General features: G+C 49.1%; 1 protein-coding gene across 1 annotated transcript; it reads right to left on the bottom strand.

Annotated features, from left to right (window-relative positions):
* Positions 1-8,061: 8,061 nt before the first annotated feature.
* HES6 (hes family bHLH transcription factor 6) lies at positions 8,062-11,139 on the bottom strand. The gene is made up of 2 exons (XM_023503752.2): positions 11,015-11,139; positions 8,062-9,366 (listed from the first exon to the last, which is right to left on the bottom strand). The coding sequence occupies exons 1-2, from the start codon at positions 11,088-11,090 to the stop codon at positions 8,915-8,917; spliced, it is 528 nt and encodes a 175-aa protein (XP_023359520.2). The 5' UTR covers positions 11,091-11,139; the 3' UTR covers positions 8,062-8,914.
* Positions 11,140-19,000: the final 7,861 nt, after the last annotated feature.

The following is a 19,000-nucleotide window of genomic DNA, read 5'->3' as shown; positions in this document are numbered from 1 at the left end:
ACTTGTCCAGGGACACATAGAAAATGTCTAAGTGTAATAGGTGTCTAGTAAGACCGACTGGAGACTATAAGTTTTCTACCCTGGCTTTTAAAGTTTTTTGAGCTAACTAAGAAGGGTCTGAAAGACACATAAATCAAGGGTTAGAAAACTTGTCTCTGACACTATCCATCCCTTTGACTTCTAGCCTGTTATTTCACTGCTCATCGAGCCTCAGTTTCCTCCTCTGCCAGGTGAGATTAGGCCGGAAGGCCCCTGTGCGCCCTTCCTGGGCAGGGTGGGATCTCCCACAATCCCCAGGGCCTGACTCTGAGCCACATCAAAGGGCACTGCTGGCCGGAGGGCAGCTGGCCGGGCCGGGCTGGGGGGCTTCCTGCCTTTAGCAGCCCCTTGTCAGAAGTGACACCTCCAGGCCCCGGCTCAATGACCCGGGCTCGGATGCTCCATCAAAGGAGGCTCTTGTTTGGAGAAGGAACAACAAGGCCACACATGCACACACCTGGACAGACTGCAGAGTGGGGAGGCCGTGGGATGGGTGCCCAGAGAGGGAGGAGAGCTCTTGTTTCTGACTTTTTCTGTAAGTGCAGGGACTGCAGTGTCCCCTTCACGGCTCACGAGCCGGGCGAGCTCTGTGTCCAGGACCTTCATTTTTACAGAGGAGTAAACGGAGGCCCAGGAGCAGCCAGACACAGGTCCAGGGTCACTGGGGGCTCAGACTAAACACTTAAGCCCTTAACGTGGTTTTGGAGAGAGAACTCTTCTCCGGGCTGGTCTCAGAGACTGTATGAGGAATCCCCTTCCTCCCCCCTCCCCTCCTTGGAGAAAGGGGGGGGGAGAGGACTTGGGCTAAAGCTTGTTTCAAAACCCAGGTTTTCCCAGATTTGTCCCCTTACAAACTCCGAGGATCGAATCTCTTTGTGGGCCGGACAGCCACAGCCACCCCGCCCCCACCCCCACACTTGTAACAAAGAAAAGTGTTACATTGATGCCCTTTTTGATACATTGTTGCCACTTCCCAGAACCATCCCCCTTCCTTCCTCAGGGGCCATAAAACCGACTTCTAACAAAGTAGCTCCTTGAGTGAAACTGACCGACCCCTAGGGGCTCTCTGAGGAGGTATAGGGCATTTCCCAGCAATGGGCCCCCACCTCACAGCTTCGCCACTCGACCCGCAGGGATCTGGGTTGCGATGCCTTTCTGTGTCATCTAAAAGGAAAAAACTGTTAAGTGCCAGCGACCACAGGGAGACCTGGCAGTGCGGCTTTTCCATTCTTTCCCCAGAAACTCTCCCTCTTCTAAAGGACATCTAGGTCATTGTCTGTTTCAACTTTGTCTTCGATGTAGTGATTTTATTTTTACTTGTTGGTTTAGTCATTGTTTATGTCATTTATTATAATCTATGTTGCATTTCTATTATATATTTCAATATATAATTGAATATAATTCAATATTTTAAAATGTGGGGCATATTAATAACAACAATGATAACAAGTGATATTAATATAGGACTTTTAAAATTCATAGTAGTTCATTTGCTCCTTCCAATCATCTTGAGAAGTAGCTGTTCTTGTTAGCCCTCTTTTTTTTAATACTAGCTTTAGTTTTCAACATTCACCCTTGGCTGGATTCTTTGAGACGATAGTCTTGTTCAGCCCTGGGACCAAACATGGATCATTTGGTCCCAGTAAATCTCTCAATTTAATAAACTATTAAATTGTTCTCTAAAAACAAACAAACAAACAAAAAAAAAAACATTCACCTTTGCAGAACCTTACGTTTCAAATTTTCTCTCTCTCTCCCTTTTCCCTACATCCTCCCGTAAATGGCAGGGAATCCAATATACGTTACTATTTTTTACACATAGTTTTCTATATATATTTCCACAAGTATCATGCTGCCCCCCCAAAAAAATCAAATCAAAAAGAAAAAAATGAGAATGAAAACAAAAAAGCAAACAAACAACAACAAAAAAGAGGAAAATACTATGTTGTGGCGTAGCTAATTGGTGTAGTGGATAGAGCACCAGCCCTGGTCAGGAGGACCTGAGTTCAAATTTCCTAGTTGTGTGATCTTGAGCAAGTCAACTGCTTCAGCGAAAGAAAGAGAGAGAAAAAAAAGAGAGAGAAAGAAAGAAAGAAAGAAAGAAAGAAAGAAAGAAAGAAAGAAAGAGAAAGAAAGAAAGAAAGAAAGAGTTATTATGTTGTATTCCACATTCAGTATCTATAGTCCTCTTTCTGGATGCAGATGGCTTTCTCCATCAGAAGTCTACTGGAATTGTATTAGCCCTCTTCCACATGGAAACTGAGTTCAAGGAAGCAAGTGACCTCCCAAGATGATCTAAGCAAGAAGTACATGAGGCTCCATCCAAACTCAATTCTTTTGTTCTCTCCACTAAAACACATTATAAGTTTCATCTCCATTTTGACAATCAGATTTAGCTCCAAATGGCTTTTAAAAATCAAATACACTCTCAAAGGAGGCAGTGTGGTTCAGTAGAAGGAGGTCTGGATGAGGACTTAGAAGGCACTGGATTCAAATTCTCCCTTATTACCTGAATGACCTTAGATAAGCTCCTTCTACTCTAAACCACAGTTTCCCTTTTCAGCTCAAAATCTGCAAAGCAAAATCTACATGAGGGTGAGAAGGGACCACAGATATCTCTAGTTCTCAATTTTTTTGCTCTCAGGTCCCCTTTTACTTTCTAGAAAATTATCAAGAACTCCAGGAGTTTCTATTTATATGGCTTATACCTATTGATAGTTATCGAAATTCAAACACCTACGTTTTTAAAAAATATTTATTTAAAATTAACAGTAAAGAACACGTTAACATCAATAACATTTTATGATGAATAACTCTTTTCCAAAACAAAAGATCTCATGAGAAGAGCGGCAGTGCTTTATATAAAACAATAGGAAAATCCAACTGTCTCCCATTAAGCCACACATTAAAGAGATGATATTAGAGATCCCTTTAATGTGCGGCTTAATAGGAGACAGTTGGATTCTCCTCTCTGCTTCGGCATTCAGCCTGTTCTGATTTGTTGTTTTGCTTGAGGTCTATGAGAACCGATAGCCTTACATAGATGGATAACTGGAAAAGAGGGGAGTCTCTTGTGCAAATGCTTTCTTTCATATTGTTGATGAAAATAGTTTTGATATCAAGAGCTCCTTGGGTCTCAGAGACCCTCGGGGGCTCATGGATCACATTTTAGGAACTACTGCTCTAGACTAAAGCTCTCAGTTTTGAGAAAGGGAAAGGATGAACTCAAGGTCACATAGTAAGTAAAGATAGGATGTAAACTTATGTTCTTTGAGTTAAAAAACTATCCCTCTTTCCCTTACTCCATATTCCATTCTTCCTGCATCAAAGACATGGGAAAAAAAAAAAAAACTCAGGATTCCATGTTCAGTGTTTTAGGCGATGGCCATATCTCCACAGCCCCTCCTTTCCATGGGGATCCTCATTCATTTCCCTCTCCCACCTCAGAGGCCAGAGGTCATCAGGATCTCCCACACCTCTACCCCCCACTCTAAAGGGTTGGGAGGCTCCAGATCTGTGGTCACTGGGGCATCCAGGAAGAAGAGGGAAATCAAAGTTCTAGGAGCCAGCTTCTGTCTCCCTCCTCCCTCCTCCCTCCCCCCACATATTGAAGACCTAGCAGGCCCCGCCTCCTCCTCAACCTTCTAAAAGGGGCCTCTTTTGGTGGTCTGTTAGGGTTCTTACAAGATGCTAAGTCAGTTATCTATGCTCCCAGGGAACATTATAATTTAGAGAAGAATATTACAGTGGTCCAACATCCATTTTGCCCTTGAGTCTACATTACAAAGGAGTGTCCAGCTGGTATGGTGAGAGGATCTTTTCATGCAGTTACTGAGCACCTACTGTGTACATACCAGGAGGTTAGATAACTTTCCTGAGATAATACTAATAAATGGCAATTCTGGAATTTGAGCACAGGACCTGAGAGTCCGGATGCAATGTTCCCTGCACATTCTGGGGGACTCAAATAAGCTTTTCTGTGTTAGTGGAGGAGAAAAAGACTGGGTAGTGAGAAGTTCCCCATTCACTCTCCTAAAATCCTATTCCTGCCCTCTCTACTCTCTAAAGCCCAGCAGCTTCAGAGCTGCTTTCCCTGGGAAGTCTTCTGCATTTTCCCAGAACCCAACTCTTTTGTTTTCACAATAGGGGAGAGTGGGTTCCAAAGGCACAGAGATCCAAGAATCAGACAGAACCAGAAGCAACCACAGAGACTGGGGTATCCAACTTTCCCATTTTACAGATTAAAAAACTGAGGGTGAGAGAAGGGAAAGTAATTTGCCTTGAAGTCACAGTGGGAGGAAGAGGTAGAAATCTGATTTGGACCAGCACGCGGGTTTCAGAGTGGACAGAGCTCTAGCTGGGTGTCAAAAAGACTTGAATTCAAGTCCAGTCTCAGATATTTACTAGCTGTGGGGTTCTGGGCAAATCACTTACCTTTGTGTGCCTCAATTTACTCATCTATAAAATGGAGATAATAATAGCCTCCAACTCTTAGGGTTATTGTGAAACTCATCTGAGGGAACACTTGCATAATTCCTAGCATATAATAAGCACAATATAACTATTAGCTTTAATTATTAGTATCACTAAGGATTTGTGGTTCCATGGGCGTAAATACACACCCAGTCCCATCCTCAAATTCAAATTGCTTCACTCTTTCATCTAGAAACGGTTGGGCAAGCAGTGGCCATCACAGCTGGGGGGCCGGAACCCTGAGTTGGGGCCAGAATTAAAGGGGATTGGGAGCTTGGACATGACTCAACATGTTACAGGGCTGGAGATAGTGAAGGGGCCGCCGAGTCAGAGAAAGGGCATGGGGGGGGGGTCTAGTTCTAGGAGACGGATGCCCCAGTCCTTTAGATCAGCCCCAGAAAAGCACTCCCACCCCCACCCCCAAACCACATCGCTCCTTCAACCCCCTCTCTCCTTTTCCCCCTGTCCTGAAAACTGCCTGCCCAGTAAAACTGGGAAAAGGTCAATGGGCCATCATTTAACCACCTTTAAAAAGGGATTATGAACTTAACCACTCGAACATAAACGTTTCAGTGTACAATGAGCCAAAAAGGAAACTGGATGTGAAACTTCATTTTCTCTTGAGTTTTTAGAAAGTGTCATGCAAGAATAAGACAATTGCCCTCCTGAATTTTTTTGTTTTGTTTCCTCCTGTGGTTTCTTTTTCTTTTCATTTTTTTTCTTTTTCTTTTTTTTTTTTTATTACAAGTTATATGCATGGGTAATTTTACAGCATTGACAATTGCCAAACCTTTTGTTCCAATTTTTCCCCTCCTTCCCCCCACCCCCTCTGCTAGATGGTAGGATGACCAGTATGGGTTAAATATATTAAAGTATACATTAAATACAAAATAAGTATAAGTTTACATGTCCAAACCATTACTTTGGTGGTCAAAAAGAATTGGACTCTGAAATATTGTACAATTAGCCTGTGAAGGAAATTTTTAAAAAATGTGCTGGCAGGCTAAATATAGGGATTGGGAATTCTATGTAGTGCTTCATAGTCATCTCCCAGGGTTCTTTCTCTGGGCGTAGCTGGTTCAGTTCATTCCTGCTCCATTGGAAATGATTTGGTTGATCTCATTACTGAGGATGGCCAGGTCCATCACAATTGATCATCATATAGCATTGTTGTTGAAGGTTATAATGATCTCCTGGTCCTGCTCACTTCCCTCAGCATCAGTTCCTGTCTCTCCAGGCCTATTTGAAATCCTCCTGCTGGTCATTTCTTACCAAACAATAATATTCCGTAACATTCATAGACCACAATTTATTCAGCCATTCTCCAACTGATGGGCATCCTCTCAGTTTCCAGTTTCTGGCCACTACAAAGAGGGCTGCCACAAACATTCTGGCACATACAGGTCCCTTTCCCTTCTTTAAGATCTCTTTGGGTTATAAGCCCAGTAGTAACACTGCTGGATCCCTCCTGTGATTTTTACAAGATTTTGGGGATCCTTTCTGAGTCTGTATCATTTGCTCTGCTCCCTCCCCCTAGAGAAACCGAACTTTGGAACAAACACAAATTAGGTTCTTCTGCTTCACTGTAAAAACTCACCACCATCCCTCAGAGGTCACAGGCTCACAGATTGGGAACTGGCTGGGGCAGTTATGGTCATTTAAGCCAATTCTTTGATTTTGCAGATGTCACCACTGAGGCTCAGAATCCTAGTGATTGGTCAAGGTCACCTGAGACAGCACGTACTGGCCACAGTCAAGTCACTGAGGAAAGGATGATTATATCCCCCATCTTGTTTTTGAGCAATAGAAACTCTTTAAACATGAGCAGGACTCACTTAGAATTAGATACCATCAATGGAGCACAGGGATTCTTAAGCCTGCTCTGTATTGGAGTCCTTGGATCCCATTGTCGAAAGGCACAGAGATCCAAGGATCAGACAGAACTAGAAGAAACCAGAGAGATTGGAGTATCCAGCTTTCCCATTTTACAGATTAAAAAATTGAGGGTGAGAGAAGGGAAAGTAATTTCCATTTCCCAGCCCTCCCTAGAGCTTTTCCTGGCACTGCTCCCAATTGATCTAGTCTTGTTTACGTGGTGATTGGCATGTTGTCTCCCAATTTTGCCTTTCCTTAAATCCCTACTGTCTAGCACCGTGTCTGGCACATAGTAGGCACTTAATAAATGTTCATTGACCAGATGTCTGGGGAAACCAAAATTGCCCTTCTCGGAATCATGCTTTTGAATAATTGAAGGAAATGCCTGATTTCATTTAAACATCAGTGAAAATCATTTTTTCCCCTCCCAGTTTACAGATCCCCTTAAGGGTTCCAAGGATCCCAGGTTAAGATCCTCCGATTTAGAATTAGAAGCATCTTAGGGACCACTGAGAGCAACTGCCTGGTTCCCATTTTACAGAGGAAGAGACCAATGAGATCACAGGGCCATTGAAGCCAGCATTCAAGCCATCGCCGCCCTCCCATGGCCGGGCAACAGGTCATCTCCCCGCTGAGAGCACTTTCTTAATGTGTAAAGTGAAGGGTGGGGCAGGAGGGGCCCTAAAGATCAAAAGGTAGAAGGGGGTCAGGTATCTAAGGGTCCCAGCAGGAGACTTTCCAAGTCCCCCGTAATTTGCACATCAAACCCCAGCATCCCCTCTAAAGTCAATTTCTCCAGGCAGATCTCCCTCTCAAAGGGAGCAGGGACCCTGCCCATCCTCCAGCCCTTCCACTTAAGAGAATTCAGCACAAGTGGACAGTCATCTGGGCAACCCCATGGTAGGGGGAGAGGGAACAACCTTTATTTAAAGAAGATGTCACACCCAAAAGGTCGAATCAATTCCATATTCATTTTATTATCCCAAAGGCTCTTTGACAAGACCAAGTCACGGCCCAGAAGACAGCTGTAGCAGAGCTGGGGATGTTGAGTAACGACAAACCAAGCTCCCCACGGCTGTGCCCAGATGTCTCCAGTCCTTCAAGCTCTCGTTTGGAGAGGTCCACGATGGAAGACGTCACTGGGTCCTGGAAATCTCTTCTCCTTAGAGTTAGTCCGTCCCTGCTCCCCAACCCCATGCCCCAATGTGCAAACTTCAGGAACTTCTGCACAGAGACACTCACACAGTCACTCTGAGCCTCTCCGATATTTTGGGAAGAGCGGGAGAGATTTGGGAAGAGCGGGAGAGATTTGGGAAGAGTGGGAGAGATAGGCACAGAATGCAGAAAGTTTCAAGGCAGAGCCTGGGACTTCCTGAGTGCCCAAAACAAAGTTGGAAGAGCAGATCCTGCTATTTAGGAAGGTTGGGGGTGGGGTTCTGGGACAATCTGAGGCCCTGCGAACGCCTCCCCCAAGGGTCTGCCTCCAGTGAGACTTTGTTCTCTCTGATCTGACTCTGAGCATTAAAATTTCCAAAAGAAAACATTGGGGTCCAACATATTCACCTTCCGAATATGAGAAATAAGTGCTGAGTCTGTGTTTCCTCAACAAAAAATACTTATCTATTCATGAATCCAGGAACTTCTTCAAGAGAACAACCAGACTCCCAGAACCCATGAGCTCCAATTTATTTTTATTAAAAGAAAAATATTTTCAAGTTGGTCATACCCTAAAATATACAAAGTCTGCCCAACACAAACCACTCGGAAGGTTCTTTTCTCACCGGATCTCCTGCCTGGTGCCCGGCGTCCCCCTTTCCCTCTCGGCTTTGCCAGCTTTCCCTCTCACTAATGGCAGGAAAAAGGGACATGGGACCCTCTTCGTCATTAGACTGTAAGTGCCTCAACGCCAGGGCCTTTGCCATTGCCCTCTACTTCCCTCCACTCAAAGTACTGTTTGTTGAATGACTAGTAAGTAAATACCAAGCCCTGGCTGGGCTTTTTTGTGCTTCCTTCTCTAGGACACTTGGGTGATGTGTAGAATTAAGTCGGTTCACAGGTTCCTAAGTTTCCCCAGCCACCCCAGCCCATAGCCCTTGGCCCGATGCCCTGTCACAAGCAGAAAAGGGTGGCAAACTCCCGGCCCTTGGCTTTGGTGTGGTGGTGGGAACTAACTTTAAACTGGGCCCTTTCCTGGACTGCTACTGGTTCCCGGTTCCCCCAGAGGAAAAGGTGGAACCAAGAAAAGCTAAAGAAAAATATACAAAATGAAACCCCCCCAACCCACAAAGGGCTTAGGGAAGTTCCACTGCACAGGCCTGTCAGTCCCCTGGCTAGTTCCCCTGCACGCCTGCAACTTCAGACATCAGAGAGAGCCCCAGATCTAGGACCCAGCCAATGTGTCCGGCCTGGCCCCGCAGCGGGAGGCCGGGGGAAGGAAGGAGGAGGAGGAGGGAGACAAGAGGGAAGGGGGGCCAACCAGGTGTGGCCCATTCCCCTTGCCCCCCACGCCGAGGCAGCCGTCTGCTCATCACCAAGGTCTCCACATGCACTTGGACACGGCCGAGGATGGCAAGCCGCTGGGGATGCAGAGGGCAGGCTCCGGCCCGTCCTGGGCCACCTGGCTCAGTTCTACCTCTGAGGCCTCTTCTAGGTCAGAGCAAATGTCCTCACCGGGTGACAGCGACAGAGGACTGGGCAGTGGGGACAAGGGGCCCCCGGGGGAGCCCAAACCGTCTCCCCCGGGCCAGAGGCCGCCCCCGGGACCGGCGGCCGCGGCCTCCCCCAGGACGTCTCCCAGCAGGGCTTGGAAGCCGGCGCCTTCGTTGAGGGGCATGGACTCCAGCAGATGGTTGAGGAGCTCGGCGGCGATGGCGGCGTCGATGCCCGGGCAAGTGGAGACGAAGGTGTGGACCTCATGCATGCATTGGATGTAGCCGGCTGCGAAGCGTTCGCTCGCCTCCCGATGGAGTTTGTCCGATTCTGCAGCCGGGCACGAGAGGAAGACGGGTTCAGAAAGCCAGAAAGGGGGAAAGCACACGCACAGCCTCCCTCCGAGGGCAAGGAAAGGAGGCAGGGCCAGCCCAGATCCTTCCCCGCCAGGACCTAGGTCCCCCTGAACAGTCGTGGGCCCAGGGGCAGAAGCTCCCGGACTCACTCCGCTAGCACTCAGCACCTACCTGGGCCACAGGCGTGGCACTGTGCCAGCCCATAGGTGCCAAGGCAAGTAAAACAGGCCCTTGTACTCAAGGAACAAAGTCTCGGGGGTTTTCTCTAGTAGTCCCTGCCAAGGAGCTGGTGAAAAGTACCCACCCAGACCCGACCCCGGGCATTCAAGACAGACTCCCCAGGGAGTGTACAGTCTATCAGGGACACGCCACGAACATAAAAATACAAACTACAACACAAAAAACCAAAACACTCACAAAAGAACTGTGCGAAGTGGGGGAAGGGAGTGGGAGACGAGCAACAGATGGTCCCTGAGCTGGGCCTTTAGGGAGCTTGGAGATCCCAGGGCTGAGAGAGGAAGGCTGAGCTACAAGCCGGGGCCCCCAAAGCTCGCCTGCTCACTAACACGTGCACCCCCCCCCCCAGCCTTTGTTTGGAGACTTCACTACTCCCTAAAATCCTGGGCATAGAATCAGGGGGAAAGGAAGAGGGGCCAGTGGAAGGGAGGAGGAAAGAGCCAAGAAGGGCCGTCTCTATTGCAGTGGAAGAGAAGTTGGAGTCAGACGACCAATGTGTCCAGCCTGGCCCCATAGCGGGAGGCCGGGGAAAGGATTCTGCCCCTCGATATCTGCAATTTTGGATAAGTTGCTTCTGCCCGGACCTCAGTTTCTCCATGTGTAAGATGGAGGTGAGAAGCTTGGAGCAAGTGGCCTCTGAGCTCCCTTCCAGATCAAGAGCTGAGGTTCTAGAACCTCAAAGAAGTAGTTTAGCCTTCCTGGGCCCATTTTCTCATCCGCAAAATGAGGGGGAGGATGGGCTAGGTCAGGGCTTTCTACTTGGGGTCTGTCAAGTTGTGTTTTGCTTTTTTAAATCTGATCACTGTCTTCCAATATCATGGTGGCTACATGCATTTTTCATGCCCTGAAAAACATGAATTAGAGATGGGGGCTCTAAGGCTTCTGAGACCCCCGTGGGGGCCACGGAACCAGGGATCGGGACACTCCTAAATCTCTGGTCCCAAGAAGGGCTGAGCTAAGTAAGCCGCCAATCAATGGATCGGTCCACAGATTGATCGATGGGCAAGCACTTGGAGGGCTCAGATTTGGGGATGCAAAGAAAAAGCAAAATCTGGCCCTGCCCTTAAAGTTCTAGCTGAAAGTGGACGTTTGAATAGAAGGCAGAGCACAGGGGGCAGAAGGGAGAGCTGGGATCTGACACCTGGATCTGAGCCTGGCACTCGGGCTCATCGACTGACTGTAGAACAGGTGGATGAGGGCGAGGAGTGTGGCCAAGGCTCCCGGCTGCCCGGGTACCGTTACCTGGGCTCTAAGGCCCCCACACTTTGAGAAGGGGTGACGTGGAGCCCGGAGTACGGGGAGCCCCCAGTATGGTTAAAGAGCCAGAGGCCGGGGAAGTAGGGGAGAAGGGCTGGAGGCTCGGGTTAGATTGGGGGCTCACTCACCCAGGGACCGGCTCTGCAGGACGCCCTGCACCCGCTTTACCGTGAGCTCCAGCACCTCCGCGTTCTCCATCTTCATCTGAAACTAACCGGCCAAGAGGAAAAGGAGGGAAGCAGGTAAGCAGAAGGGCGGAAACGCTGGGGCTGGGCCGGGGCAGTCCCCCCTCCCGAAGCCGGCGAGGCAGTCCCTCTTCCCGGAGCCGGGCGCCCTCCTCCACGCTTCCCTGGGCCCGGACAGTCTCCTTTCCCAAAGCCGGGGGTTTTGGGCCAAGGGGGCCCCCCCCGGGGGTGTCCCCTTCCCCGGGGGAGGGGCCGGGGGCGGGGGCCCCGGTTCCCCCCCTTCCCCCCGGGAGGCCCCCGCGGCCTGGCCTAGGGGGGGGGGCAGGGGGAGCGGTGAGGCCGCCCTCCCGGGGCTCCGCCCCACCCGGGCGGACGTGGGGCCGGAGGGCTGGGGTTCGCCGCTTCTTTTCCCCGGGGGGCCTGACCGTGGGAGGGGGGGCAGGGGTTCCCCAAGCGCCCTTCCCCCCCCCGGGCGGAGGGGGCCCACCCGGTTCCCGGCCATCCTCCCGGCCGGGGCGGCCGGGCTGGGCGGGACGGGCCTGGGGCAGGGCGGTCGGGGCGGGGGAGGGGACCTGCCCCTTGAACCTCCCCGCCCGGGGGGCTTTGGGGAGCCGGGGTGGGTCCCGGGGCGGGGGGGAGGGGGCCTGGGGGGCCGGGAACCTGACGGGGAACCCAACCAGGGGGGCCAGGGGAGGGGGGGGGGGGGGAGGGGGGGGAGGAGGGGGGGGGGAAGGGGGGGGAAGGAGGAAGGGGGGAGGAGGAAGGGAGGGAAGGGAGGAGGGAAGGGGGGAGGGAGGGAGGGAGGGAGGAGGAGGGGAGGGGAAAGAGGGAGGGGCCGGGCGGAGAGGGGAGGAGAAGGGCAGGGGGCGGAGCGGGCATCTGTGACTTGGGAAGAGAGAGGGCTCGAATGAACCTCCCAGACTCCTGGGACTCCCCCTCCCCCCAGACAACGCCCGGGTCCCGTCTCCCCTCCCCCCGCGCCCAGTTTCTAAACTCCTATTTGCAGCCCCCTGGGCTGCGGGAACCTGGACGGCCTAGAGGACCTATGGGCGCCCGAGCCTTTCTTTGTTAGCCCGGCTGGGCGGGGAACCGGAGCTGATCCTCGCCCTACTTTGGGCGCTCGATCTGAGACAGTTTGGGGGACAAGTGGGGAGGCTCTGGCTGCGTGACTAACCGTCGGGGAGGCTCTGAATAAGTCATTTCTCATTTAAAGGAGAAGCGATGCGTCCCTCATTTCTTTATAAAGTGCTCCCGGACCTCTGGGCTCCCTGCTTGCCCCGGCCGTGACCCTGCTCGCTCTGTCCCCAAGTGCCCTCCTCCTCCTTCCCCATTCATTCCTCCTGCCGGCTAGAACCATCTAGCGCCTCTAGCACTGGGAGGGACCCCAGAAGCTACCAGTTCCAGTTCCTCAGTTTCCGAGTCCAGCTGAAATGATTTCTCCCAGATCACTGGGGTGGAAGTCCCAACTCCAGAGCCAGAATCAAAGTCCCCAAGCACAAAGAAAGAGAGTTCTTTATCTCTGTGCCCACCAGCCAGCCCAGGGATTGCTGAGACCTCAGAGGTTCTTGAGTCTCCCTAGAACTGCAAATGCCGCCATTATCTCCTCCAGGCAGGTGAGGGCCCAACGTTCCTCCTGGGTCTGGGGTTTCCGGGCCAAGATGTTGGGTCCCCTCCTGAATGCTAAGCTCCAGATGAGCTGAGGGGCTGATGGCAGCCTATAAACTGGGTTTTAAAGCTCCTTTGCCCATCGTTTGAGTTGTGGGCAGGTTTCCATTTCCTCCAATAGTTAGCACTATTTTGTCCAGTTAATCTGTGTCCCCCTCCTCGCCAAGCTACCCTAGGTTTAAGGAATTCTTTGGGTCAGCCTTCATTCAAAATCACAGCTTACAGGACCCCAATCAATCTTTCCTTCTTTATTTCCCTTCCTTCCTTTTTTCCTTTCTTTCTTCCTTCCTTCCTTCCTTCCTTCCTTCCTTCCTTCCTTCCTTCCTTCCTTCCTTCCGACTGCCATAGTGATAAGAAATGGGATGTTTTAGTGAGAAACAAGAAAAAAACAAACAGTCCAACAACTCTGGATCTAGTGTCACAGGATTTGGATTCAAATCTTACCCTTAACTATTTTATCAACTGAATAACTTTGGAGAAGGTTTAACTTCTGTAAAATAAAGAGTTTGGATTGTTTGACCTCAAAAGTCCCTTTCAGAGATAAATCTATAATCCTTTGTCTAAACTGTGGGTGACAAGAATATTCAAGACTGGGCTATTCTGCCGCATTACATTGTTATCTATTAATAGTTCAGCTGTATTACTCTGCCGCATCCTGGGATTCTGCTGGATACTAGTTACTATGCAATGTCTTCCATGTGTGGGAAGGAAATGGCACTCGGTTAGTCCATATCAGCTTCCGTTACAGAGGGTCACATCAACTCTTTTAGGCCACAGCCAGAGCAACTCTCTCAGCTCCTTTGTGATTCAGACCCTATCAGTCAGCCAGGTACACCTAGGCACCTTTTGAACTGTTTGTTTCTTACATTGGCCCCTTGAATTCAATCTACTCTTTAAAATCCCTTTCAATTATTTTCATTCTCCAAGATGCCAATTGTGGTCCAAGTAAATCATCCCAGGAGTGCGAGTTACTTAGAGGTAAGATGGAGCTAGCAGCATTTCTCCTACTTCCCTGCCATCGATGAAGTCACCATGATGCCCCATACAGGAAAATCAAGCAACTCCAGCATCACATGAGATCCTTTCTTCACTTGATAGCACAGACTCAATCACTAAGTTCATATTTGATCAAACCCACCCTGCAAAATCATAACAAGTCAGAATTGGAAGGACCCTTTGAGATTACCTTTGAGATTATCTGTAATGGGATTTTTTTATTTTTATTTTTGTTTTTTGCTTTTTTATTATACCTTTTTATTTACAAGATATATGCATGGGTAATTTTTCAGCATCGACAGTTGCAAAACCTTCTGTTCCAACTTTTCCCCCTCCTTCCCCTACCCCCTCTCCCAGATGGCAGGTAGACCAATACCTGTTAGATATGTTAAAGTATATGTTAAACACAAGATATGTATACATTTGGATGGGATTTTAGAAATTATATAATCTAATCTCTTCCTGAAATGGAGTCCTCTCCACATTGTCCCCCCTCCAACAACGGGTCATCCAATCTCTGCTCGAAGACCTCCAAGGAGGGAGCACCCCTGGCCTTTTCTGTTCCACATTTAAATGGATCTAATTGTTAGAAAGTTCCTTCTGGTATCAAGCCTAAATGTGCCCCATGGCAACGTCTGCCTTTTACTTCTAGTTTTTTGTTTGTTTGTTTGTTTGTTTATTTATTTATTTTTTTACCTCTGAGGCTACAAAGCTCCACCAGCAATGAATTAACCTGCCTGTTTTCTTATTGAATTTTTTGGAGGTTCTTTCCCCACATCTTCTCATTTATTAAGTGTAAGATGATATGGTTTTAATTTGCATTTTTCTGATCATCACGACACTAACCCACTGGTTAGCGACCAGAAATTTGGAGCATTTTTGCAGGTGCCATTTTGTCTTTTGGGATAGATAATTCTCTGCCCTATGGCTGGTTACCAATTCATCCTCTCTCCTCAGTAAATAGAGAACCTTCGGTTCTCCTTTTGTTTTTTAATGGTCTAGTTTCTTGTTCTTTGGTTATTTATCCATTTGGAAGTTATTGAAGTGTGTGGTTTAACCTGCTTAGCTAACCCCCCTTTCTGTCACACTGCACTCCCTCTTCTCAGTTATTCTTGGGGAATAAAGCCCTCTTCTCCTCCAGCCTCTGGAGTCTGGGGACAGCAACAAAAAAGCTTAGTCTACACTTATCTGCCTTTTTCTTTCTCAAATAAGGAGAGCAACTTCCCCAGAAGGGGAGTGTCTCATCCAAAGCCAGAGAGCTACTAAGTAGCGGGGCCAAGCTGAGTTTGTATCCTTGGACTCCAAGGTCAGTGCTTTCTGCTACATCATGTCTCCGGTTCAGACTCATTACATGTCCCTGCACTTATTAGGGATTCTAGCCATGGGGGGAGAGGGGGAGGGAGCGCCCGCTCTGGGAGGGCCTGGAAGCCTGGCCCCCCTGGCTTTTTGGGGCTGCCCCGTGCCCCGTGTCTGCCAGCCACAGCCTGGGAGGGGATGGTTTGCTTCGGATTGACTGGAGGAGGAGGCTCTGGACAGAGAGAGGCTGTTCCGGGCCGAGGGGGTGCATGGTATTGAGACGGGGCATTGTGTCGGCTTGAGAGGATGCTCAAGGCTGAGAGGCTGCCTCGAACAGGCAGGGGGAGGTCCCAGCCTAAAGCAGCACGGGTCGTGTCCAGCCTCCCCCTCTCCCTCTCCCCGTGCTGGGCACTCTCCTGCCCCAGGGGAGCCTGGGGCTGGTAATTTGATGCAGCTGACAGTTGGCAGCTGCAGGCGCCCCAACAGTGTGTGGGGGGAGAAGCGAGGGGGGCAGCCCAGGGAGAGCAGAGTGAGCCAGAGCTAGCGACAGGTGTTCCTGCCTTAGCCCCTTTGTCTGGGCCTGGGGCCTTTGTGTAGGGAGGGGCGCCCGAGCGCTTTTGTTGTCCCCAGGCGGTAGGGGTTGGATGGAGAGGGGGAGCAGGGAGGGGGAGCCAGCCCAGTAAGCCCAGCGCAGCCCAGCCCAGCCCAGCCCAGCCCTTCTGTGGGTTGGTGACCAGGCCGCCCATCTGCTCCCCAAAGGGGGGAGGGAGAGCCAGGTGGATTCATTGTTTCCGACCCCACAGAGGACCTGGCCTTCAGGCGGCCTTTTCCCTCCTCCCTGGGAGCACTTACCCTCCAGGGGCAGGCAGAGCCCCCGACTCAGATTCCTCAGTGGAAGAGAATTTTGAATCAAATTATCCGACACTTAAATTTTAAAGATAAAGACTCTGTCTAGAGTGAGCCCTCAGCTTGCTGGAGCTGTGGGGACCCGGAGTTGGGAAGACCTCACTGTGTGACTGGAAAAGTTGTTGTGCCTCAGTTTCCTCATCTGTAAAATAGGGATAATGACAACATCTAAGTCCCCGGAGTTGTTGTTGGGAATCCAATGAAATATGATTTGTAACGCACTTAGCATAAAGTGAAATGAGCAGCACCAGGCGATCATCGTACCCCGGCAACAGCAAGATTATACAATGATCAATATCTAAGCCCTGTGGCTCTCTTCAACAATGAGATGATTCAGGCCAGTTCCAACGGTCTTATGATGAAGAGAGCCATCTGCCCCAGAGAGAGGACTGTGGGAACTGAGTGGGGAGCATAAGCTAGCATTCCCACTCTTTTTGTTGTTCTTTGCTTGCTTTTTTTTCTTTCTCATTTTATTCCTTTTTGATCTGATTTTTCTTGGGCAGCAAGATGATTGTGGAAGTATGGATAGAAGAATTCCACATGCTTAACATATATTGGATCCCTTGCTGTCTAGGGGAGGGGATGGGGGGAAGGAGGGAAATTTGGAATACAAGATTTTACAAGGGTGAATGTTGAAAATTATCCATGCATATATTTTGAAAATAAAAAGCTTTAATTAAAGAGTTTTTTTTTTCAAAGCGCTTAGCATAGTGTCTGGCACACAGTAGGTGATTAATAAATGCTTATTCCCCTTCCTTCCTTCCTTCCTTCCTTCCTTCCTTCCTTCCTTCCTTCCTTCCTCATAAGTTTAGGATGATATTTTGAGTCATCTGCAGCAACTGTAATAGAATATGAAAGTATTTGTGATTTCTATTGGGGACAACAGCCCGAATGTTGCTCACCTTGTGGCTTGTGGCCTAAATTCCCAGCTTTTCAGGTGAGTGAAAAGAAAAATGTCATTTTTCTTCCATTCAGGTTCATTCTCTGGTCCATGGACCTCTTTCTTTCTGTTAAGAACCATTTCAGGGGACAGTTAAAGGCCTTCATGAACCCACCAACCCCCTGTGAAGGGCTCTGAACTTCTCCATCTCTTCCTCTACTCCCTATACTCCAGAGGACGACCATGTCCCCCAGGCCCAATGTAACTCCAGAACTCTGGACAGTTCCACCAACTCCATGAGCCTTAGTTTCCCCACCTGGAGGATAATAAATGCATTATTTATTCAACAGGGTTGCTTTGGTCAGGAAAGCTGGGGTAGGGGTGGGGGTGAGTAAGGCTGATGCCATCTGGAGTCCAGGCTTCCATTTTCATCAGCCCAGGGATCTTCTCTGATGGAGATTCCTCCTGCTGATGTAGGCAAGGAACCTAAAGATTTGCCTGGAGGTTTAAGAGCTTATGGGACTTGCCCAGAGTCACACAGTCATTATAAGTCTATGCAATGAGAGGTGAACCAGATGACCCCTTTCAGCTCCAAATCTATGATTCTGTGATCATAAAGCCCAGAGAATAAGTGACTGGTTCAGTGTCACACAGCCAGGATGCGTCGGAAGCAGGACATGATCTTACAGCTTGCTGGCTCTCTAACCACTAAGCGGCACTGCTTCTTGAGGTTATCATTCCCATTTTACAGCTGAGGAAACTGTGGCTGATAGTAGTAAATTGATCCATCCAATTTCTCTTAAGTCTTATGTTTTTGCTGCTAAAATCCTTGGTTTGTCAACTCATTCAGCCTCAGAAACAGAGAGACTTTTGCCAAAAGAAATGACACAAAAGAAAGTGTCTGCCTTCCCACTGTACCCGGGGGACTAGAGGACTTTTCCATCTGACTGGTAGGGAGGACTTGGAATGGCTGTTGTCTTTCTAGAATGTGAGCCTTCTGAGGCACTTCTGGCATACAGTAAGCACTTAATAAATGCTTATTCATTCATTCACTTATTCATTCATATATCTACAATGGGATTCAAATTCATATCTTCTTGGCTCTCCCTCTTTCGGCCACTTCCTGGGCTACCCATTGCCAGCTCTCTGAAAATGCTGTTGAAGAGGATGGGGATGTGCTCCTTTTGTCCCCTTTAGCCCTTTCATTTGTGCTTCTGTTTGGAGCTGGATTTGGACACTTGCTGGGCCAGTGAAGGCAAAGCTTCCTCCCACGTGAGCTCACAGCCCCCTTTGCCACCTGAAAGTACAAGTGAGTCTAGGGCACGATTCCCATCCTGCCTGGAACCCTTTACCCCATCAACCACTCTCTAAAGATTGTCTTATTTGCTCCTCACAGAAACTCTGGCAGGTAAGTGCTATTATTTACAGACAAGGAAAATGAGGCAGACAGAAATTAAGTGACTTATCCAGGGTCACATAATAAGTATTTGAGGGTAGATTTGAATTCAGGTCAATACTTTGACAACGGAGCCCAAGACTTGTGCTGCAAAAACTGAATTAACTTCTCTTGACTTTATCTCCCTTTAGGAGGAAAGGGGGAAAGACAGACCTGGGAGGAGTTGGGTAGGGGGGGAATTGCTCCTCAGTCTCAAAGAGACTCAGGAATAGGGAGATGTCCCAGGACATCTTGTTTAGTAACTGTCTTTAAGGCACCTCACAATTCCAACCACGCTGGACAGCAACAGCAGCCTACCCTGACCTCAGCAGGAGGAGGCGGGCCCACTTCCCACCCTAGCCGACCCAAATGGCACCCGATGGAGAAAGAGCTCTCTTCTTCTGGCTTCTCTCTCTCAGAATTCTGCCCCCAACACAGACACAGTCCCAGAAAGTCAAGTCCAAATGACGCCATCAACCGGTGAACTCTAGGATGGTAGATGGTGTCTGCTTGGATCGCTCATCTCCATAGCAACACTCTCTGGGCCGAGAGCCCAGGAAGGAGCCCAGGGCTGCACAAGAAAGAAGTTGTGTTATTGGATTACAAAGTGCAAAGAGGGAAAATCATAACTCTCTGGAATAAGTGGAATCGTGCCCCGAAAGGTGGGCCCACAAACCAAGAAGCAGAGATGACGGATACATGGCTGGCTGGGTAGAAGGATAGATGGATATGGGTAGATGCTCAGAAAGAT

The sequence above is a fragment of the Sarcophilus harrisii genome, chromosome 4 (assembly GCF_902635505.1).
Source record: "Sarcophilus harrisii chromosome 4, mSarHar1.11, whole genome shotgun sequence".
Classification (NCBI taxonomy): Eukaryota; Metazoa; Chordata; class Mammalia; order Dasyuromorphia; family Dasyuridae; genus Sarcophilus; species Sarcophilus harrisii.
Note: the sequence above shows the minus strand (reverse complement) of the source record. Positions and strands in the feature narration are given on the sequence as shown.

Coding starts and splice junctions, on each gene's coding strand:
- HES6 (XM_023503752.2), bottom strand. CDS start 11,090: ATGAAGATGGAGAACGCGGAGGTGCTGGAGCTCACGGTAAAGCGGGTG. Junction 9,367..11,014: donor CCTGCAGAGCCGGTCCCTGG/GTGAGTGAGCCC, acceptor GCCCGGCTGCAG/AATCGGACAAACTCCATCGG.